Here is a 21,632-nt window from a genome sequence, read left to right on the forward strand (position 1 = left end):
TGGCCCTCAGTAAACAGTGTTTTCAGGTAATATTTGGAAAGTTAGACGCTCCCCACAATGAAATTTCTCAATGTTTTCCCAGGAAAATATACCATCCCAACAATGCGCAGTTAGGGATGGCAGTGATGCGGGCAGGAGTGACCCATTGGCATGCCAGTCTCATTGAAGCAGGGCATGGCATGATCTGCAAAGCCTATGCTATTCTTCTGGTGACCCATGGACCTACCCACCCAATCACCAAAGACCTGGAGGTAGGTGGCCAGCGTCTCTTGGACAGTTCCTACGTTGACATGTGTCTGTGTAATCTGGTTTGTTGTCATTGTATATGAAAAGTTAAATTTAAATAAACAGTAGAAGCAGATGCCTAAAAAGCTGGGAACTGATCATATAAAGCTTGCTTTGTGCAGTGTGATGTTAATATGTTTTCCATTAGATTATACTGGAGCTGGTTAGAAAATGGAATTCCTATCCTCTGGGACATTCCAACGTTTTAACATTGGTTTTCATCCCAAATGGGGAGAATAAGTCAAAATACAGTATTGAAAACCTTCATGGAATGAAAAGCGATAAAAAATTGGAAATGTTGAAACAAGATGTTGATTCGAAATGAAGTGTTTCATTTTGGAATGTCGATTTGAAACGAAAATGTTCATATCTAACAGACATTTGGACTAAAAGTTGACATTTTTAAGTAAAAAATTGTCAATTCAAAACAAAGTGTTTCACTTCCAAATGCAGCGTTGAGAAACTGAAAAATGTGACATTTTCCGATGAAGTTGTTTCGCTTACCTCTATATTAGCCACAGAGTGGGATGTAAGCTTTGCTGTGCCTTTGGAGAAGTGACATGTTCTCCTGCCAGCTATGTCCTCACCTGAACTTGGCTGGTGGCACTGTGACTGCTAGGTCAGGGATGTGTGTGTGTGTGAGAGAGAGAGACAGACATGCATAGGTCTTTATGCAACTGCCCCAGTAGTATAGGGCTAAAGCCACTGCCAAATGTGCATTTTATTTCCTCGGCCCATAATAAGGGGCAGTGCGTTGCTGTGCTCTCCCAGGAAAAGAATTGTCCTTTAGGGACCCACTTCATTCCATTGTAACGCTGACGGGCCCCAATCTTCGGTGGGCGGGATCGAACCTGGGACCTCTGGAGCTTAGTGCATGAACCTGTACTGCATGACCTAAAAGCCATAGGCTCCTTAGCTAAGGCTGTAGAGCAGGCTTATTTTCTCTCTCTCTCTAAGTGGTCTTGGTGCCACTCAATGGGACACCCAGGAGGTGTGTGGGTTACATATGCTCTCCCTTTGCTCCCGGGATAGTAATTTGTTGCTGGCCTACAGAAGCAGCAAATTACAGGCCTCCTTTCTTCCTGCCCGCACTGACTTAGCTCAGTTGTCTGGTGTACTGGAGGATGGAGTCAAGGCTCTGCCCGTTCCCTGTTGTTCCCTGCCGAGCTTCTCCAGGAGGAGAGCAGTGGGCTCACAGCACCCACTTACCCTTGTGTGCCTGGATCCAAGGCCAGCTAGCCTGCAGAAGGGTGTAAGGGGAATCCTTAGCACCTCTTCTCTGCCTGTGCAGGCACAGAGGCAGCCCTTTAATCTAGCGCTGGCAGTGAATTTGTGCTCATGAAGAACTCTGGGTTGACAACTTTGGGAATGGGAACCTGTATTTGTCTGCAGAAGAACCACAGCAGACAGGCAGTGCAATCTACCCCACACTGCCTCACCACTAATCAGCCTGGTCTAGGAGGGACCATGATTGGGTTTGGGAGAGCAGCTGAGTCTCTATGTCTAGGCAGCCTTTGGCCTCCTGGATGAGGGACAGGTTATGGAACTGGACTGATGTCATCCTCCCTTGTCACATGGGCCACTGAATACTCATTAGATGGCACCGATGTTCAGCCATCTAACAGAACTGGGGAGCAGGAGGCCACTATCCTACCTTAGAAGGTACTTTATTTCTTTACTTTGAGAGATATTGTAGAGTTTTCACCACTTGGCCTGCCCTTCATCCCTGCAGGTCATGCGTGTCCAGTCGGAGATGGAGCTGCGCATGTTCCAACAGAACGAGTTCATGTATTACAAAATGAGAGAAGCAGCCCTGAAAAACCAGAAGATCCAAGTTATGCCTGAGCCCACCAATGAAGCTTCATCGGGCCTCTTCCACACGAAACAGTAACCCCAAAGCTTCCAGTTATCTGTATTCCTGCACATCTGGTAGAACATCCACCCTTTTCTTCCAAATCTGAAGAGGTTATTTGTAATAAGCACCGTACTATCTAATTAAGAACACTTATATCTCCTGAGACAAGTATTCTTCCAGGAGCTCAGGGCACCAGCTAAGAAATATTTCACAGGAAATAGATCTTGTTTCCACAAATAATAAAAAGGTCATTATAGCTTCGCTTCCACAATAATTCATTTTAGGAGTAGTTCTCTTCATATAAGGCCAAATCCTGAAGTCCCTCACTTAGACTTTCAATCAGTTCTTTCTCAAGCGAAACATCCACTGGAGTCAGCAGGTGCTTGCCCAAGTGAGGATGGGGATAGACCCCAGTAAAAATGAGGATGGACGACAGTGTTTGACCCAAAGGGAGTCTTGTCTGTGTGAGGACTGAGTGAAAACTGAGGAAAGCTGTTAGGATTTAGCACTGAGGAAGTTTTAAGTAAAGACACTTTTCCTGCCATTTTTCTATAGTTCAAAAACGATTCTGTAGTGTAGGAACTAACCTGCCGAATGGAGCAGACTTTAGGCAGTACTGTGACCAGTATGCAGATTAATTAGAGATCCTACCTTCGGTAGAAGAATTTAGGTACCATTAGGGCCGTATAAACTAGGGTGACAATGGCTCAGCTGACATTGCCCTGCCAAGTAAAAAGTCCATAGACAATGGTTTAAATCTCAGCATGAATGAAGTCAAAGCAGGTTAGGTTTCAGAGTAACAGCCGTGTTAGACTGTATTCGCAAAAAGAAAAGGAGTACTTGTGGCACCTTAGAGACTAACCAATTTATTTGAGCATAAGCTTTCGTGAGCTACAGCTCACTTCATCGGATGCTGAGCTGTAGCTCACGAAAGCTTATGTTCAAATAAATTGGTTAATCTCTAAAGCAGGTTAGGACAGTGATCAGAAATGGAGCTCTGGTGTTGGTCCAAACCAGTGGCCAAAGCAGATTGAAAGAGAATTGGGAGCTTCCATCACACCAACCAATGGGGCAGGGAGTGGCGGGGAAGCACTCGGCCACAGTGTGGGAACTCCCATCTGGAGTGATGTGGAGGACAGGGAGTTGTCCTCCTCACTGCTTCTACTTCCTTTAGTTCCCAGTCCCAACCTGGACTGGAGCAACGTCGGTGTTCTAATGTGCTTTGGACCCCTTCATGCTGGCCGACCAAACTGTGTCGTGCTTACCCTGTTTCAATACAAGAGCATTTAAATCATGCTTAAGCCTGGTGTGTAAGTTAATTTATGAGGCATGTGTAGCTGGGGCCTGCAGTGAGTACCACAGATGGATCTAATATAGTATATAGCCAGGGGGTGGCTTTAAGGCTCATGTGCCATAGGAACTGAACTCTGATGGGCGGGGAGTGGGTAGAAGGACAATTCTTTTAGGAAGAGAACGACAGATGTCGTTGCCAATATCTTTCCTGCGTACTTGCTTTGATTCAAGAAATGTCAAGTTCAGCTTGGACTTATCTGGTGGTAAGGAATATGGTCTAGTGTAATGGCCAAGGGAGCCATCATCATCTGTGTTCCAATCTCGCCTCTGTCATTGACTTTGGTAAAGTCAATTACTCTCTCTAGCCAAGTTCAGAGTTGAGTCTAAATTTCAGCTAAAAAAATGTGAACTCTGGTGAAGCTGGAAAGAAATGTAGATTACATCAGTTTAGATTCACCTTTGTATTTGACTTTCTGTGCCACCATTTAATAGGCAGCAGGTTTAAAACAAACAAAAGGAAATATTCTTCACACAACGCACAGTCAACCTGTGGAACTCATTGCCAGGGGATTTGTGCAGGCCAAAACCATAACTGGATTCAAAAGAGAATTAGATAAGTTCATGGGGGATAGGTCCATCAATGACTATTAGCCAAGATAGTCAGGAATGCAACCCCATGCTCTGGGGGTCCCTAAGTCTCTGCCAGAAGCTGGGAATGAGCGACAAGGGATGAATCACTTGATGATTGCCCTGTTCTGGTCATTCCCTCTGAAGCACCTGGCATTGGCCAGTATCAGAAGACAGGATACTGAGGTAGATGGAACATTGGACTGACCCAATATGGCCGTTCTTATGTTCTTTTGTTCACCATCTGTAAAGTGTAGGTTCATAGATTCCCAGGCCAAAAGGAACCATTGTGCTCATCTAGTCTGACCTCCTGTATAGCACAAGCAGAGGATTCCCCTGAATTAATTCCTGTTTGAATTAGATCATGTCTCTTAGAAAAATGTCCAGTCTTAATTTTAAAATTGCCACTTATGGAGAATCCACCCCAAACCCTTGGTTGGTTGTTCCAACTGTTAATTACTCTCATTGGTCTAGCCTGAATTTGTCTAGCTTCTACTTCCAGCCAGTGAACCTTGTTCTACCTTTGTCTGCTAGATTGAAGTGCCCACGCAGGTACTCACAGGTTGTGATCAAGTCACCACTTACCCTCCTCTTGATGAAGCTAAACAGACTGAACTCCTGGAGTCTGATTGGATACCAGTCCCATCTCAGGGAGTGCTGGGAAGATCAATTAGATAATGTTTGCAGGGTGTTAAGTGGTGTTGATTTTCACTGCTGTGGAAGATGCACAGCAATCTGACAACCAGCTTTGCCCCAGCATGTATTAACACAGTGTCTCTTTAAAACTTCCTGTAACTCAGGCTCTACAACAGATGCACCTACAAAACAATTCTCATCCGCTGTTAATGCATGCTAGACAGTGACCATGCTGCTAACATCATCCTTGGGACTGGTTTGGGTTCTGTACAGTGCCATTAGCAGGTTATGTCACTGAGGCTTTCGGTTTTATGTTAAAAAGGAAATACATTAGAAACAGCATTTTTAAACAAAAAGGTGTTTTCTGTCTGTCTGTATTTCAGAAATCAAATTCTCCAAATCTTCAGTGGTGAGTAGCAGATAAAATTAATGGCATATTCAAGAAGTTTCTCATTACTCCTGACCAGATAGGCCACTGAAATAAGGCCAGGTTCTTATCTCATATTATCCATTGACTTTGCTGCAGTTACTCTAAATTAAAATGGGTGTAATGCAGATGAGAATCTGTCCCATAGGGCCCACTTTACATTAGTCCATTGTGTGTGTGGAATCTGGACTCCAGCCTGGCCAATCCCTGAGGATTCAGGGGGTGAAATTCGTTCTTGAGCCCTACAGTGAACACTTCACATCTTCAAGCATGAGAATTTCCTACCCGTTGCTATTGTCCACAGCTGCTGATGTTATTAAAAGTCATAAAACTATTCAGGGAGACAAGGTGGATGAGTTAATATCTTTTATTGGATCAACTTCTGTTGGTGAGAGAGACAAGCTTTCAAGTGTTACACAGCGCTCTTCTTCAGGTCTGGGAAACACAGGGCAAGTCTACACTTAAAATGCTGCCCTGGCGCGGCTGCGAGGTTGTAGCACTTTAGTAAAGATGCTCTAAGCTGCCGGGAGAGAGCTCTCCTGTCGGCATAGTTAATCCACCTCTGCAAGAAGCAGTAGGTCTGCTGGTGGGAGAAGCTCTCCTGTCAACACAGCGCTTTCTGCATAGTTTAGGTCAGTATAACTACGTCACCCATTAGGTGTGGATTTTTCACACCCCGAGCGATGTAGTTTGGGTGATCGGACAGCAAATGTGAAAAATTGGGACGGGGGTGAGGAGTAATAGGAGCCTATATAAGAAAAAGACCCAAAAGTCGGGACTGCACCTATAAAATTGGGACATCTGGTCACCCTAGATATAGTTATACCGCAGGGGTTCTCAAACTGGGAGGTCGTGACCCCTTAGGGGGTCGCGAGGTTATTACATGAGGGGTCACAAGCTGTCAGCCTCCATCCTAAACCCTGTTTCACCTCCAGCACTTATAATAGTGTTAAATATAAAAAAAAGTGTTTTTAATGTATATTGGGTGGGGTGGTCGCGCTCAGAGGCTTGCTCTGTGAAAGGGGTCACCAGTATAAAAGTTTGAGAACTTCACTCATATTGGGGCCATAATACTGGATAGAGGTAGGGGGACAACTTACCACTTTGGAAACCATCTTGTTCGGCACATGGTCAACTGTAATGGGAATGCCTAAGTGTTTCCTTTTAGCCCAAAGCTGCCCATCCATATGGGATGGTTTAGGTTGTGTTCCTGTGTTCTACTGCCCTCTGCTGGCCTGGATATCACACCTAGTCGGTATTCAGCATACTGGACGAGCTGACAGTGTTACTTCCGAGTTTTATGACTGACCGTGGTAACTTTTTCCGCTTCTTTAGTGCCTGCCATTGGTTGATGACCCGGGTCTCTGTCTGCACACGTCTCCACTGATTGCTCGTTACATATTCTTTATCCCCACATAGCTGGATGAACAGAATGTTGGGAATCATTAAGAAAGGGATAGATAATAAGATAGATAAAGGGATAGATAATAATATCATATTGCCTCTATATACTTCCATGCAGGGTCGTCCCTAGGGGGCCCAGGACATAGGCGCTGAGTTTCCTGCGTGCTCCCCCAGGCCCCGACCCCACCCCACCCCTTCCCCCAAGGCCCCACCCCCACCCCACCTCTTCCTGCCCCCGCCCTACCTCTTTCCTGCCCAGTTCCGCCCCCTCCCCTGACTGTGCTGCACCCTCGCTCTTCCCTCCTCCCCCCAGTGCCTCCAGACACCGCGACACAGCTGATCGGTGGTAAGCACTGGGAGGGAGTGGGAGGCGCTGATTGGCGGGGCCAGCTGGCGGGCAGAAGGCACTGGGGGGAGGAGGAGGTTGGTAGAGGGGCACCGCCTCACCCGCTGGTGCCCCGCCTCACCTCCCCGCCAGCCTTCTCATGAAGCGCGGGGCCCTCCAAAGCACAGGGCCCAGGGCTGTCGCCCCATTTTGCCATACCCTAGGGATTGCTCTGCCTCCATGGTACACCCACATCTTGAATACTGCATGCAGTTGTGGTTGCCACATCTCAAAAAAGATATGTTGGAATTGGAAAAGGTTCAGAAAAGGGCAACAAAAATGGTAAGGGGTATGGAACGGCTGTATGAGGAAAGATTAATAAGACTGGGACTGTTCAGCTTGGAAAAGAGATGACGAAGGAGAGATATGATTGAAGTCTATAAAATCATGAGTGGTGTGGAGAAAGTAAATAAGGAAGTGTTGTTTAATACTTCTCATAACACAAGTCACCAAATGAAATTAATAGGCAGCAGGTTTAAAACAAAAAAAAAGGAAGTATTTTTTCACACAATGCACACTCAACCTGTGGAACTCTTTGCCAGAGGATGTTGTGAAGGCCAAGACTATAACAGGGTTCAAAAAAGAGCTAGATAAGTTCATGGGGGATAGGTCCATCAAAGACTATTAGTCAGGATGAGTAAGGATGGTGTCCCTAGCCTCTGTTTGCCAGAAGCTGGGAATGGGCGACTGGGGATGGATCATTTGATGATTACCTGTTCTGTTCATTCCCTCTGGCATTGGCCACTGTTGGAAGACAGGATACTGGGCTAGATGGACCTTTGATTTGACCCAGTATGACCGTTCTTGTGTTCTTATGTTGATGGGCTGACAGATACAAGCACCTGTCTCAATTGGCATGGGAGATCACAAGAATTTCTCTGAACCTAACTGGTATTGTTGTTAGGGCTGTGGGAACAAATTCTGCCCACCAGCAGAATCAGCAAAAACTCACATTTCATCAAACATGCATCATGATTTTTCCCCATGGCAAAAGGGAGGTGAAAGAAATGATTCTCCATTTGTTTGAAAGCACATATGAAAGATGAATCAGGCACAGCTTTGAGCTAGAGGCATGAACTAATACCCCTGATCCCAAAACTAGGGGCCAGGAACTCCTGAGTTCAAATCCTGGGTCTACCACAGTTTGCTGCCTTGGTCAAATCACTCACCACTGCTTTATCTGTGCAAGGGACATGATATTCACAACTGGATTAGGGAATCTTGAGGATTGGCCAGGTAATATCTGTACAAGATGCTGAGGATTAAAAGCGCTAAGTAGTCTATGAAGGAACAGAACAAAAGAGAGAGAGGAAAAAAACAACCCAACTTCTGTGGGCGGGGGTCATCAGAGCTACAGCTGCGGTGAGCTAGTGTCAGGAGTAGATGAATCAGTTAGACAAAGGAGCTGACAATGGACACTAGAAATCAAAAAGATGGACCAGAGAAGAGATGAATCTTGTCTGAGTAGAGCCCCTCCCTTCAAACCTGATTGGCTGGGGGGTGTGCCACTTAGGATGACCAGATGTCCTGATTTTATGGGGACAGTCCTCATATTTGAGGCTCTCTCTTATGTAGGCACCTATTACCTCCCACCCTCTATCCTGATTTGTCACCCCCGCTATCTGGCAGCCGTCTGGGAGGGTTTGAGCTAATAAGAGATTGGGGAAGGGGCGGCAGGGTCGCAAGCCTGGGAAATTTGGAAGGAGGAGAAGAAAGAAGGAGCAGCTGTCCCTGGAGGAGCAGAACCAGCAGCACAGAAGAAGGGGCAGGCAGGCACCAAACAGCCACTTGGACAGCTGAGACCATGCAGCAGGACTCACCGTTCTGAGTGCATGGTGCATGCTAGCTAAGTTTGGGGGCAGTGTGCTGTATGGTGTACCGGGGTAAGGGACTCTGTGGAACCTCTGCCAGAGATCTGTCCCTGGGCTGATTCTTTATGGTATACTGGGGGCAAAGCAGTCTGTAACACCACCTAGAGGTCTTCCCCTGGGTTTGCTTGGCATAAGGGAAGGTGGTGTTCTATCATTAAGCGTGGTACTTTTCCCAGAAGCTTAACTCTGATGCACCTAGGAGAGAGGGTTCGTGTGTGCATGGGGCTCGGACCCCTTCCCCAACCCTGGGAATCCCCAACCTGACACTTGCAAGTAAATTGGAGAAAATTCCTCTGCAAGGTAATTAAGGTTTAAAAATAAATTCTGGACTCTCCAGCAGAGAGTCTGAAACTATGGTTCTGAATGGCTGAATTCATGTCAATGGGTGTAAACTCAGAGGCCAATGGAGACACTTTAAATCCCCAAACTGTTCACTGTTTGAACGCCCATCACATGTAAGGCAGGAAGAGGGAAGATTGTATTATGAAGATCTACTATAGTGTTTCCCAAAGTATGGGGCATGCCCCGCTGGTGGGTGCAAAGGACTAGTGAGGGGAGAGGGTTGTGGAAGATGTGTACATTAAGATGGGTCAGGCCTTTAACAACCCAGTGAGGTTCAAGGGTGTGTGTGTGTGTGAGATTGGTTTCATCTTCCTGAAGCTGTGTTCAGCTGTATAAATGTTTGGAAACATCATCTTAATGGGACATTTGATACCTGAAAAGATACTGGAACAAATTATTCAACAACTAGTTTGTAAGCACCTAAAGGATAATAGCGTGATAAGTAATAGCCAACATGGATTTGTCCATATCAAATGATACCAAACCAGCCTAACTGCCTTCTTTGACAGGGTTATTGGCCTAGTGGGTTGGGGGCGTAGCAGACATGATATATCTTGATTTTAGTAAGGCTTTTGACACAGTCCCACATGACATTCTGATAAGCAAGCTAGGCCGTGAGGTCTGGAGGAAATTACTCTAAGGTAGGTGCACAACTGATTGAAAAAAAGATGGTCAGAAAGTAGTTATCAGTGGTTCACTATCAAACTGGGAGGATGGATCTAGGAAGGTCCTACAGGGAGGTCTGTCTTGGGTCTGGTATTATTCAATATTTTCCTTAATGGCTTGGCTGATGCCGTGGGGAGGACACTTATAAAATTTGTAGATGACACCTAAGCTGGGAGCGGTTTTGCAAGCACGTTGGAGGACAGGCTTAACATTCAAAATGACCTAGATGAATGGGAGAATTGGTCTGCAATCAACCAGATAAAATTCAATAAAGAGAAATTCTTAGGAAGGAAATAAATCAGCGGCACAGCTACAGAATGGGACTATCTGGCTAGGTCGTAGTACTGCAGTGTCTGGGGATTCTGGTGGCTCACAAATTGAATATGAACCAACAATGCGATGACTGTGTTTAGCAACAGAACAAATACAGCCTGGGCCACAGCAATGGGCCTCAACGCTGACCTGGAGGAACCACTTCTGTGGAACAGAGGGTAATTCAGTCTCTATAGCCCATTCATACTGAGTCCTCTGTGTCGAACTTGCTCACCAGTTTGTGCCAATTGTGGTGGTGGCTTTTGTGATATGGACAGTTGTTCACTAGGAAAATGGATAGAAACCACGGCCAATACAGCTCTTACAACAGGCATCTGCGAATCACAGCATTGCCACCAAATGACAAGGAGGATGCTAATAATAATAATAATAATGAATAACAACAAAGGGGCTTTAATACAAACTGTACTTTATTGGGCACACTTTACACAGTATAGGAAATGCACCGGCTAGCTAGATTCTCTTGCTGATTCGCGTGTAGCTGATGTCTCCCATGGTCATTGTCTAAAAACCACACAAAAAGCACAAAGTGTTAAGTCTTTCACTGAAGTAGTCTGCAAATATCACACATATCAAGGCCCTGATCCCACAGACCAGAGACCCACACTTCAGGGTGGGGCCCAAGTCCAACCATTTAAATTGAAATTTATCTCATTTAAATTGTACTGCTAATCCTTTAACTATATTAATAAATACTCTAAAACGTGTGTGTCCCGTGTGACCTTGCTTATTTGAAACCAGTCAGCTAACCCTCCCTTTTTTCCGACACCGAGTCATGCCCCACAACTTCTACTATAATGAGAGTGAAAACATTCTTCACTTACCTGAAATCTTAATTATTAACACTTTTCATTGGATAATTAAGGGTGTACAGCATGTAGCGTACTGCATGTTCTCATTGAAAATGGCCTTAAATGGCCACTTGATTAACCAGCCAAACTTAAGCACCTGGGGTAGACGTTGGTCATTACCAAAAGGCCAAATTACGCACATGCTTGTACAGGATATATTTAGAATAACTGATTCTCACAGATTACTACATAATAGGCCAGATCCTTAGCTGGTGTGATTCGGCATAGCTCGACTGAAATCAGTAGAACTATGCTGATTGATACCTGCAGAGGTTCTGGCCCAATGTATAAATCAGTACTTTGGGTCAGTGGGTCTATGCTGATAGCTACTTGCTCTTGCTGGTCTCCATTAGAAACTCCCACTGTAGTTTCATGCTATAAGTGATGACATTTTTCTAATGTTATATAGAACCTCATGTACTTACATTGGTGACTATGTCTCCCTTTATTTCAGTGACAGATTTGATTTTGCTCAAGTTTGTGACCAGTTTATTGTCACCGTCCATTTGAACAACAGCCTGAAAGAGAAGGGGTGCGGGGGAAGAGAGACATGAACATTATTGCTGTGGAATAAAGACCAATTTGCACTCTCACATGTCTAATTACTAGATACATTAGGCAAGTGTAAGACTCCAAATTAACTAAAGGTGTGAATTTGAAGTGGATTAGTTAAATCACATTAAATCCCTGTGTGGATGCTGTTATTCAGAATTAAAAGTGGCCTTAATTCCATTTAGTTTAATTCACTTTGGAAGTAAACTAAATCAAGTTAAGGCCACTATCATTTTGAATGAGGGTGTTCACATGGGGGTTTAATGCGGTGTAACTAATCCATTTCAAATTCACACCTTTAGTTCCTTCAGCCTAACTTTCCCAGGTGTCCCCGTGTAGACAAGTCCTAAGTGGTTTAACATCACTGCTAACTGAAATTACACAAGTAAACCCCTTCAATAGGAAAACATTATTTATCTGTCTACCTCCTTAGATTTGTACTCTTTGGGGCAGGGAATGACCTTTTGTTCCACGTTTGTATAGTGCCTAGCACAGTGGGGTCCTGGTCCATGGCTATGGCTCCTAGGCAGTATGATAATACAAATAGTATTGACCTACATGCTCCCTAGTGGCTGTTATATAGAAGGTAAAACTCTTATAGCCACACTTGCAGAGAATTCTCCTTTAGCTCAAGTGCTGGTGGCCTGTGGTTTGCTCCAGAAGTTCATGATGCTATCCCTAGTGCAACAAGTGTGGGATATCAGTGACCTCTAGGTGTGTAGCCTTGCAGTGCTATTTCAGGTGACAGAGAAATTCCTCCAGTCTTCAGAAGATCTAGAAAGCTACCTGCTGATGAGATAAAGAAGGTGAGGGGCAGGATTTGCCAATTCCTGGGTTTTAAATGAACCACTGGATCTGTCCCTTTCCTTCCTGGAACAGGAACCATCCAGTTTTAAGAGCTATGAACCCCAATTCCACAATCACCCACCAAATGCAAACAAGGGCAGAGGAAGGAGCAGTCAGAGCTGCCAAAGAGCCTGTGCGTGTTCCTTCTTTAAGAGGGAAGGTTTTTGTTTTATGACTGTACATCTCCTCCCACATTTCATCATCCCCTTTTTTAAAAATAAAACAGAACTCCATGTCTCTTTTGTAATGCAACAGACCACATGAAGTCAAACCCGATTCAGCTGGCTAGTCTGAAAGAACAGTATTTAGCACTTTTACAGAATTGTTCATCTGTGGCTCTCGAACATGTTACACGGGGAAACTGAGGCAAAGAGAGGCTACCGCCCGCATTTTCAGGGGTGGCCTATAGTTTTGGGCATCTAACTTTAGAACTCCAAGGCCTGATTCTCAGAGGTGCCAAGTGATGAGTTTAAGTAGGAATCTAGTAACAGTGAGCAGCCACACATCCAACTGAAGTCAATGGAAAGTGCTTAGCACCTCTGAGAATTAAGCCCTGGGGCTCTAAAATAGGGCACTAGAAACAGAGGCACCCAACATTCGAGGTCACTTTTGAAACTTTGCTGACACACAGCCAATGGCAGCCCGCGGCAGTGAGCGCCGCACCCAGGACGACAGACTCGGGCTCATGCCACAGAGCTAAAAATAGCGGTAGATGGCGCCCTTAAGCTGCAGTTTGGGTTCTAAAGCCCAACCCATCCCTAGGTTTCAGAGCCTGAGCACCAGCCCGAGCTGCAACGTCTACACAGCTGGTTTTAGCGCTTTGGCGTGACTGAGCCCAGTGAGCCTGAGTGTGGTGACCTGGGCTCAGAGGCTCACTGCCACGGGCTGTGTAAGAGACTTGGTGACGTCCTGTCTAAAGCAGAGCACGGCATGGCCCCCAAGTGGCCAGACATCCTCTCCATTGTGCAATGCTTCCCTCGGCTACCGTGTGGAGCTTTACTTCCCCTCCACTACAATAAATCACACATGGCCAAGCTGTGAGCCAAGATCAAGCCATGAAGTTACACACTACAATCCATGGCCACCTAAACTTTACTATCTGGGACTCAAGCCACAGCAATTACAGGTCCCAGCATGCAGTGCTCCATTTTGATCCATGTGTATGCTGGGAGCTCTAATCGTTGAGGGCCACTCATCCCTATTACACACCAGGGGCCAAATTCTTTGCCAGTGTAAATGGGTGCAATCCCACTGAAGTTAGAAGAGCTGCCCCCGTTTACATGAGCAGAGAATGTAGCCCAGCAGCAGTTATGGGCTTTGATGCATCTTGCAGATCTGCAGGCAAGCTGATGGTGTGGCTATTAGTTGAGCAAATCTGGGGCACCTCTGGGTTAGATGAAAGGGAAAGAAAGTGCTACAAGTCCACTAGAAATCAACTGCCGTGTACTGGGAGCAATGTCAGTTCAGCCCTTTCTGTGGGATAGTGTAGCTGGGATGCGGCGTCAGGGCAGGATCCTGCAAGTTGTGGAAGGCCCCTTCCAAGGGACTGAGCACTCTCAGGGCACTCAGCACCCCACAGGAGATGCTCAGCAACCCACAGCCATACACGAAGGGAGGACCAGGCATCTACCTTGACCTTCTCTCCAGTGGGGGTCTCCAGCTCGGCCTCCTCTCCAATAGTGAACTCATTGGTCAGCACTTTGCTGCCAGTTGTCACGGTGACCTTGAACTTTTTGCCATTCTGCACAATTTCTGAGATGCTCTTGAGGTCCTTACCCTTTTCGATCAATTCATCAGAAAGACCTGGCCAAAAATAAAAGCCTAGGCTTAGCGAGCATTCTGAGAAGCGCTATTTCTGGGGCAGATGGGGAAGCCACACAAACAAAGCCAGCTTTCAGGGCTGTTAAATCCACGGCTGAGAGGGCTCCTTGACTGGTACACACTCTGAGGGACACTTCCTACATTAACATAGGACCATGCGGTTGGCTGCTGTTTGAGTGCAATGAACAATGTCATTCATAGTCGAGTCTGGGGAAAGTTTCCAACCCAAGGATTTGTCCCCTGTCCTACATGGCTGGTTAGAAAGAGAAGAAATGCAATCCCCGCCCCCACCTTGAAAATCTAAGGGGAAAGAAAAGATCAAGCAGAAGAAAGTGGATGGAGGATAGGAGAAGACAGGAGTTTTTGTGGGAGATGTGGGAGGAATAGGGACCCCAAGAATATCCTGGTTGGGATCCCTCAAAATCCTTAAGCCAATTGTACATATGAAAGGTAAAAAGAATATCACAATACATGGAAGAAATGATACAGCAAATCACTGATGAATACCTAATGAGACTGGAGAAAATACAATCCCTGGTTAGAAAGTGATTGAAAATGTAAGCCAACATTTTTCAAACTTGAGTGTCTAAAAGTAGGCACCTAAATCTACCTTCAGGCACCTAAATAAGTGGCCCATTTTATCTAGTTCTTGGCAAGCAATTGAATCAGAGCTTCCATACAAAACGAACACAGTGACAGATTAGCAGAGTCAAGGCAAAATCAACAGAGATTCATTTAATAGATTCCTAGGACCAGCTCCTCAGCCAGTGTAAATTGGCATACCTCCACTGACTTAGGGGGAAATTCACACCGGTCTGCAGTAGAGGAGGATCTGGCCCGCAGACTCTTAGGGAGAAGGGACCATTATGGTATTTTAGACTGATCTCCTGCATAATACAGGGCAGAGAATTTTATGCAGTGTTTTCTACATATCAATCATAGAGAGAGACTCATTCTATTATGTGTTCTTTTCACGAATGCACAAGATCACATGTACACTATTATGTATTTTTAAAACATATTAATGTATAAAAATTAAGGACAGTAACATTTAATATTAGAAATTAAAATTATTTTCATCTAAATCCTGAATGCCTGCAAGCAATAGACTAATTTTAACCAATGTTGGACACTACATACAGACAGAGGCAACACACACTAAACATAGTTACATTTATCTAATACTTACCAAGGGCTTTCATGAAAGGCTCAAAATTTTCATGGGACTGGAGTTCAAACTTTCCATTGAAGCTCATGATGGAGATGTTCTCTGTGGCCCTGTCAGGAGAGAATGTAGCTTGTCAATAACCAGCACTTGAGCTTTGTAAAGATTCATTGCCTTGAAAGTTGGTCAGAGGTAATATGATGTAATTCTTTTATGGCCTTGCTCAAACATTAACATATGACTGAGCAATGGTCAGTGATAAACTGCCCTCAGCTGCTGACCTAGGTTTACAAAGTGGGGGTAGGTTATTTTTGATAAAGACACAGAATTACAGATGTAACAAAATACAAAGCAGCATCTGTAAAACCAAAGAAATGAAAAAAAGTGCAGAGAGATCTTGCCTGCTGATTGTCAGAAAAAAAACCCAAATGATTCAAACCAGCTAGAGCAGTGGTTCTCAAACTGCAGATCAGGACCCTAAAGTGGGTCATGAGCCCATTTTAATGGGGTCACCAGGGCTGGCTTTAGATTTGCTGGGGCCTGGGGCCAAAGCCCGAGCCCCACCGCCCGGTACCAAAGCTGAAGCCCGAGTCCCATTGCCCGGGGCTGAAACCCAAGGGCTTCAGCCCTGGGTGGCAGGGCTCTGGCTTTGGCTTTGGCCCTGAGCAGCAAGGCTCAGGCTACAGGCCCCCCGACCTGGGGCTGAAGTCCTTTGGCTTCAGCTTTGGCCCCTCCCACCCAGGGACTCAGGCTATAGGCCCCCCCCACCTGGGGCTGAAGCCCTTTGGCTTCAGCTTTGACCCCTCCCACCCAGGGTGGCGGGGTTCAGGCTTTGGCCCCCCCACCCGGGGCGGCAGGGCTTGGGTGGGCTCAGGCTCCAGTCCCCTCTGGGGTCATGCAGTAAATTTTGTTGCCAGAAGGGGTTCGCAGTGCAATGAAGTTTGAGAACCCCTGGACTAGAGCTCTGGAAACACGTTAGAGAGAGTAGGGCAGCTGGGAAGATATTTTGACACCTGAGTGTGGTGCTGTGTGAGACGCTGGGATTTTCATTTCTTCTTCCCAACATATTGGCACAAAGAGCAATGGTTGTGGTCCAGCAGCTACACATATCACCCAGTTGTAATGCTTGGCAGCATCAGTGTAACTGCAACTTGTGTTGCAATCCAGGGCTATCCCTGGATCTCACAATAGTATTAAAAAACCGTGACCGTCCTCCAATAGGTCAACGAAGATACAGATGAGTCTGAACCAACACCCCAGATCCAACTTGGAAAAACGTTGTTTCAGATCCAAGCTTGATCACCGGCCTTTGTCTCCATATCCAGGCTGAGCTTATGAACAAAACAGCTAGTTGCCACTAAATCAGTGATGGCAGCGGAGGTGATAATGCCATGTGCTACCATACATGCAAGGGGAAAGAAACAGGAACAAACCATCCGTAGACTCCCCCTTCTCTCCCCGCCCCCTGCCCCCTTCCACTGCCAGATCTGCATATTAGTCTCTCTAAAAAGCTGCATAATTTGTGAGATGAGCAGCAACCTCCATGCTGAACTGTTGCATGATCCATCCATCCAAAATGCTGCTGTCAAAATCCTCCTCACTGCTTGGAATCATCCTCCCTTGGCTGGTCTCTGCCTGGTTTGTGCATCAAGTCCAGGCTTCCATTTGTCACCCTTAGAGCTCTGCCCAGCTCTGCTCCTTACTCCATCTCTGATCTCATCTCTTCCTATGGCCCCTGAGGATTTCTGTCATTCTCCCTAAGCCACCAGCCTAATTACTCTCTGCTTTTTCCATCTTCCATTCTCACCCCTGTTGCTCCTTACGCTGAGAAGAGTCTCCTTGTTTACTAGATGACCATTAGGGCTAGGAAAAATTTTCTATCAAAACTTTTCTCTATGGAAAATTGAAGGGTTGACTCAATGTACATTTGTGCAGTAAGTTTTTGCTTCCCTCTAATTTTTTTTGTCCGAAAATCAAAAAACCAAAAACCCCAATTTTGTGATTTTCAGCCAAAAATTTTCAATTTTTCAATGAAAAGTCACACATTTCCACAGAAAACAACCCCATTTTCCAACCAGCCCTACTGACCAAATTCGCTTCATCTGAACCCCTCCTTAAATCTCACAGCTTCCATTAAGCCTTTCAGGGATGACCTGCTAAAGAAATCCATAACTCTTCACTGTCTGCGACAAGACCTTTCTTTGTTCAGCTGGTTTATCACAGCGTGTGTCTGAGCGGCATTGTCTGGGCTATATTAATCCAGTTAGCATCTGCTGGGGTAAACTTTGTGTTAGCCCTTTTGACCCAAGCAGTTAGTTAAAAACCTGGACTCTTGCAGGCTGTTCCAGTTACAAGAGGAAATTGATGATGGGGACAGGTATCTTTGATGCAATCCTGTTTATGTACAAAGTCCTGTTTCCCTGAATACAGGATGAATCAAACCACAGGAACCAGCTGTTTTTCTCACAGCTCCAAACCTCTTTCAGCCAGCTCTCAGCCCCAAAAGCTCGGTCTCTCTCTGCTTTTCTCAAGGCCATGCTCCCAGTTCTTGTTCAGGCTTTGTCTGTTGCTTCCTTGCTGCCTTCTCTCTCAGCTTCTCTGGTCTTTCTTCTTTTTCTCTCACACACACAAACCTGCACAAAACAATAGCCACAGAACCCGCTTCTCTCACGGGTGCCTTTGTTTGTGTTCTGTCCCATCTAGTGGGACCGAGACCACTTACAGAGACATTAATGAGTCTGCTCTACAGCCTTAGCTAAGAGCTGCATGGTTTTTAGCTCACGCAGTAGAGGCTCATGGATTTAGCTTCAGAGGTCTCAGGTTCGATCCCACCCACTCATGACCAGGACCCATTTCACCTCCTCCAGCCAGCTTCAGGGCATCTGGCCCTCTGCGTAATTCAAGTAATGAGCCCCTCTGGGCAGGGGACATGTTGCACTGAGCAGGGGTGAGAACACCAAGAGTGCTTGGTAGATAAGAAATGCTGCTAATATTTATGCATGCCTGTCTTCTTTGTGAGAGAGGATCCCCCAAATGGACTCTGAAGCAAGAGGTTGCAGCCCTGCCTGCATGTGTTGTTGGTAGACTGTTATCAGAAACAGGCTGTCTCCTGGGTGTAATTTATTACTCACTCTTGGTGGAAAGACTAGTATTCCAGGACCTATGGTGTTTGACCAGGCCCGGCCTCTGATTTTGACACCAAACTCCCACCCACTTCTGCCCGTCGGTGGAAGACAAAATGTGGATTTTGAGTCACCAGGGCTTTGCCAGGCCGCAGGAGTTTTAACGAGCCTCTCAGCCAATTTGAGATCCATTTACAACATCCTGCACTCAGGGACCTTGCATGCGTGTGCCACTCCCTGGGAGATTTGGCTTCATTACCCAATGGGCAGATCCCAGTGAGACAGCAGAGCTGGGCCAAATGAAGCCAATGGCCCAAACCTTTTCTGCCTGAGAAAGGGCCATGTAAAAACACCAGGATCTGACAGATAGTGTTTTAAATTGTGACAGGTACAAATCCTAGTGAATCAGTCGAACTTCAAGTGTAGACTAGGACAGATTTCTGAAACCATGGTTAAAGCCTGCTCTAGTCTTGCACTCATAGGCGTGGGAACTAGGCGTGCAGGTTTTGTGCGGGGTCCTGGCTGCTGGCCCCACGCCTGGGGCTCTGTTCCTGGCCCTGCACCCGGAGTCCCGGCTGCAGGACCCACGCCCAGAGTTCTGCTCCCATCCCAGCTGTGGTCCCAGCCTCAGCCCCTTTACCCCTGTCCATGTCCTCCCCACCCCCTGGAGCCATGGCCTGGTCTTGGCCCCAGCTCTGGGGAGAGGGCACAGACAGGGGTAGGGGTGGGTGTGAAGTAAAACATTTGGGGATCCCTGGCTTTCAGCACCCCCACTGTAAAAAGTCTTCCAGCGCCTCTGCTTGAACTACGATGTGTCCATCCCCATTTCAATTTCATTCAGCCCTGACACCCAAGGCCTGCTTATGAGTGTGTCTTCACTGCAAAGTTAAGTGGTGATTGTCATGTGGGGGCTGGGTACGCATACCTGTGTTAACTTTAATCCAGCAATAGCCGTGAAGATGTGGTGGCATGGCTCAGCTTTTCCCCACCCTCTCCCTATTGCCAGAGTCTTTTCCTGGACCCTTGCCCGCTGCAGGGAAAGACTCCGGCAGTAGGAAAAGACTCCGGCAGCAGGGAGCTGCTGAAGCTTTTCCTTGCTGTCTTCCCCTGCCAGAGCCTTTCACTGCCCCGTGTAGCTACACTCCATAGTGTGGACACAGCAGGCTTTTCACTGCGGTATGTAGCTTGACATACTCTACAAGCACGTCCAGTGCAGGGCAGTGTAAAATCAGGTGAGTTGAACCAGATTTAAAGCAGTCAGAGTTTGGGGGAAATTTCCCCAGTGTAGGCCCCATCATCAGCAACTGGTAGTTTTCCTAGTGTAGACCAGGCTTTAGAGAAGCATTTTTGTCTCATCTTGGTATTTACTACAGTGGATTTCACTCTAACCTGATTATCTCAAGGCTGTTCAAATAAATTGCTGTTCATGAGTCTGGAAAACCAAACCCAAGCCCCTATTCATATTTGTTGTAAGTGGTTTACAATAATTGATTGATCACAATGCTAACACCACTATTGAGTGTTTACATCCTTTGTCTGCAAATCCTTTGGGGGCTTTAGGTTCTTTTATTATACTCAGTTATACCATACAGAAGAATATTCTTTAGAAAAGAAAGAAGACTTGACTGAATGAATTTTGACTTGGGTAATTATTATCTAGATAGGCTTGCTGACAAGTGAGATAAACTTAATCTCAATAGCAAAGGTCAGCCAACTTCTCCTTGTTGCAATGTGGGTTATTTTAAAAAATGAGGTCAGTTTAACCTCTCTAGCCCAAGAAAGGGTGTCCTGAGCTGCATTATTATGGGATCCATAATTGATTGTTGGGTTAAAATTAATTCAGTCCTCCCTAAGCTTGAAATCTCAAGGTCAGGTTCCCAGTTTGGGTGAGGGGTGGGGAAAGGGATGGGGAGAGAGAAAGAGAGAGACGGATAGGCCAAGATTGTCAAGAGTGGCTAGTGATCTTGGGAGTGTCCATTTTTGGGTGCCCACCTTGGGACACTTTAAAGTGGTCTGATCTTCAGAAAGTGGGTACTCACCCCTTTCTGAAGATGATGATTAAAATTTTCAAAAGTACCTAATACTGTACATATTGTAGTTGTAGCCACATTAGTCACAGGGTATTAGAGAGACAAGGTGGGTGAGGGCATATCTTTTATTGGACTAACTTCTGTGCTGAGAGAGACAAACTTTGGAGCCACACAAAGCTCTTCTTCAGGTCACCCAAAGAAGAGCTCTGAGTAAGCTCGAAAGCTTGTCTCTCTCGCCAACAGAAGTCTTGGCCATAAGTTTGGTCAACATATTCGTAAATGATCTGGAAAAAGGGTGAGGTAGCAAAATTTGCAGATGATACAAAATTATTCAAGATAGCTGAGTCCAAAACAGACCAAAGGGATCTCACTAAACTGGGTAATTGGGAAACAAAATGGCCGGTGAAATTCAATGTTGATAAATGTAAAGTAACGCACTTTAGAAAATATAATCCTAACCATACATACAAAATGGTGGGGTTTAAATTAGCTGTTACCACTCAAGAAAGAGATCTTGGAGTCATTGTGGATAGTTCTCTGAAAACATCCACTCAATGTTCAGGGGTAGTCAAAAGAGTGAACAGAATGTTGGGAACCATTAGGAAAGGGATAGGGATAAGACAGAAAATATCAGAATGGCTCTATATAAATCTATGGTACACCCAAACCTTGAATATTGCATTCAGTTCTGATTGTCCCATCTCAAAAAAGATATGTTGGAATTGGAAAAGGTACAGTGGAGGGCAACAAAATGATGAGGGTATGGAACAGCTTCCACATGAGGAGCATTTAAAAATAATGGGAGTTTTCAGCTTGAAAAAGAATCAACTAAAAGGGCTATGGTAGAGGTCTAGAAAATCATGACGGGTGTGGAGAAAGTGAAAATGAAGTGTTATTCATTCCTTCACATAACACAAGAATCAGGAGTCACCCATTGAAATTAATAGGCAGCACGTTTAAAACAAAGAAAAGGAAGTATTACTTCATACAATGCACAGTCAACCTGTGGAACTCATTGCCAGTGGATGTTGTGAAGGCCAGAATTATAACTGTGTTCAAAAAAGAATTGAAAAGTTCATGGAGAATAGGTCCATCAATGGCTATTAGCCAAGATAAACAGG

General features: G+C 45.6%; 2 protein-coding genes across 3 annotated transcripts in view; one reads left to right on the forward strand and one right to left on the reverse strand.

Annotated features, from left to right (window-relative positions):
• The window catches only part of SMYD1 (SET and MYND domain containing 1), a 50,374-nt gene extending 44,953 nt beyond the window's left edge, over nucleotides 1-5,421 (forward strand). For both annotated transcript variants that reach the window (XM_084626883.1, XM_084626884.1), the window contains 2 exons: nucleotides 83-251; nucleotides 2,018-5,421. In XM_084626883.1, the coding sequence (XP_084483009.1) occupies nucleotides 83-251; nucleotides 2,018-2,176 (328 nt within the window). In that variant the 3' untranslated portion in view covers nucleotides 2,177-5,421. The remainder of the gene's footprint in view (nucleotides 1-82; nucleotides 252-2,017) is intronic.
• Nucleotides 5,422-10,516: 5,095 nt separating this feature from the next.
• Nucleotides 10,517-15,526, reverse strand: FABP1 (fatty acid binding protein 1). Its single transcript, XM_084627112.1, has 4 exons — nucleotides 15,384-15,526; nucleotides 14,004-14,176; nucleotides 11,401-11,493; nucleotides 10,517-10,628 (listed from the first exon to the last, which is right to left on the reverse strand). The coding sequence occupies exons 1-4, from the start codon at nucleotides 15,448-15,450 to the stop codon at nucleotides 10,578-10,580; spliced, it is 384 nt and encodes a 127-aa protein (XP_084483238.1). The 5' UTR covers nucleotides 15,451-15,526; the 3' UTR covers nucleotides 10,517-10,577.
• Nucleotides 15,527-21,632: the final 6,106 nt, after the last annotated feature.

Source organism: Lepidochelys olivacea (genome assembly GCF_965140295.1).
Source record: "Lepidochelys olivacea isolate rLepOli2 genome assembly, chromosome: 4".
Lineage (NCBI taxonomy): Eukaryota > Metazoa > Chordata > Testudines > Cheloniidae > Lepidochelys > Lepidochelys olivacea.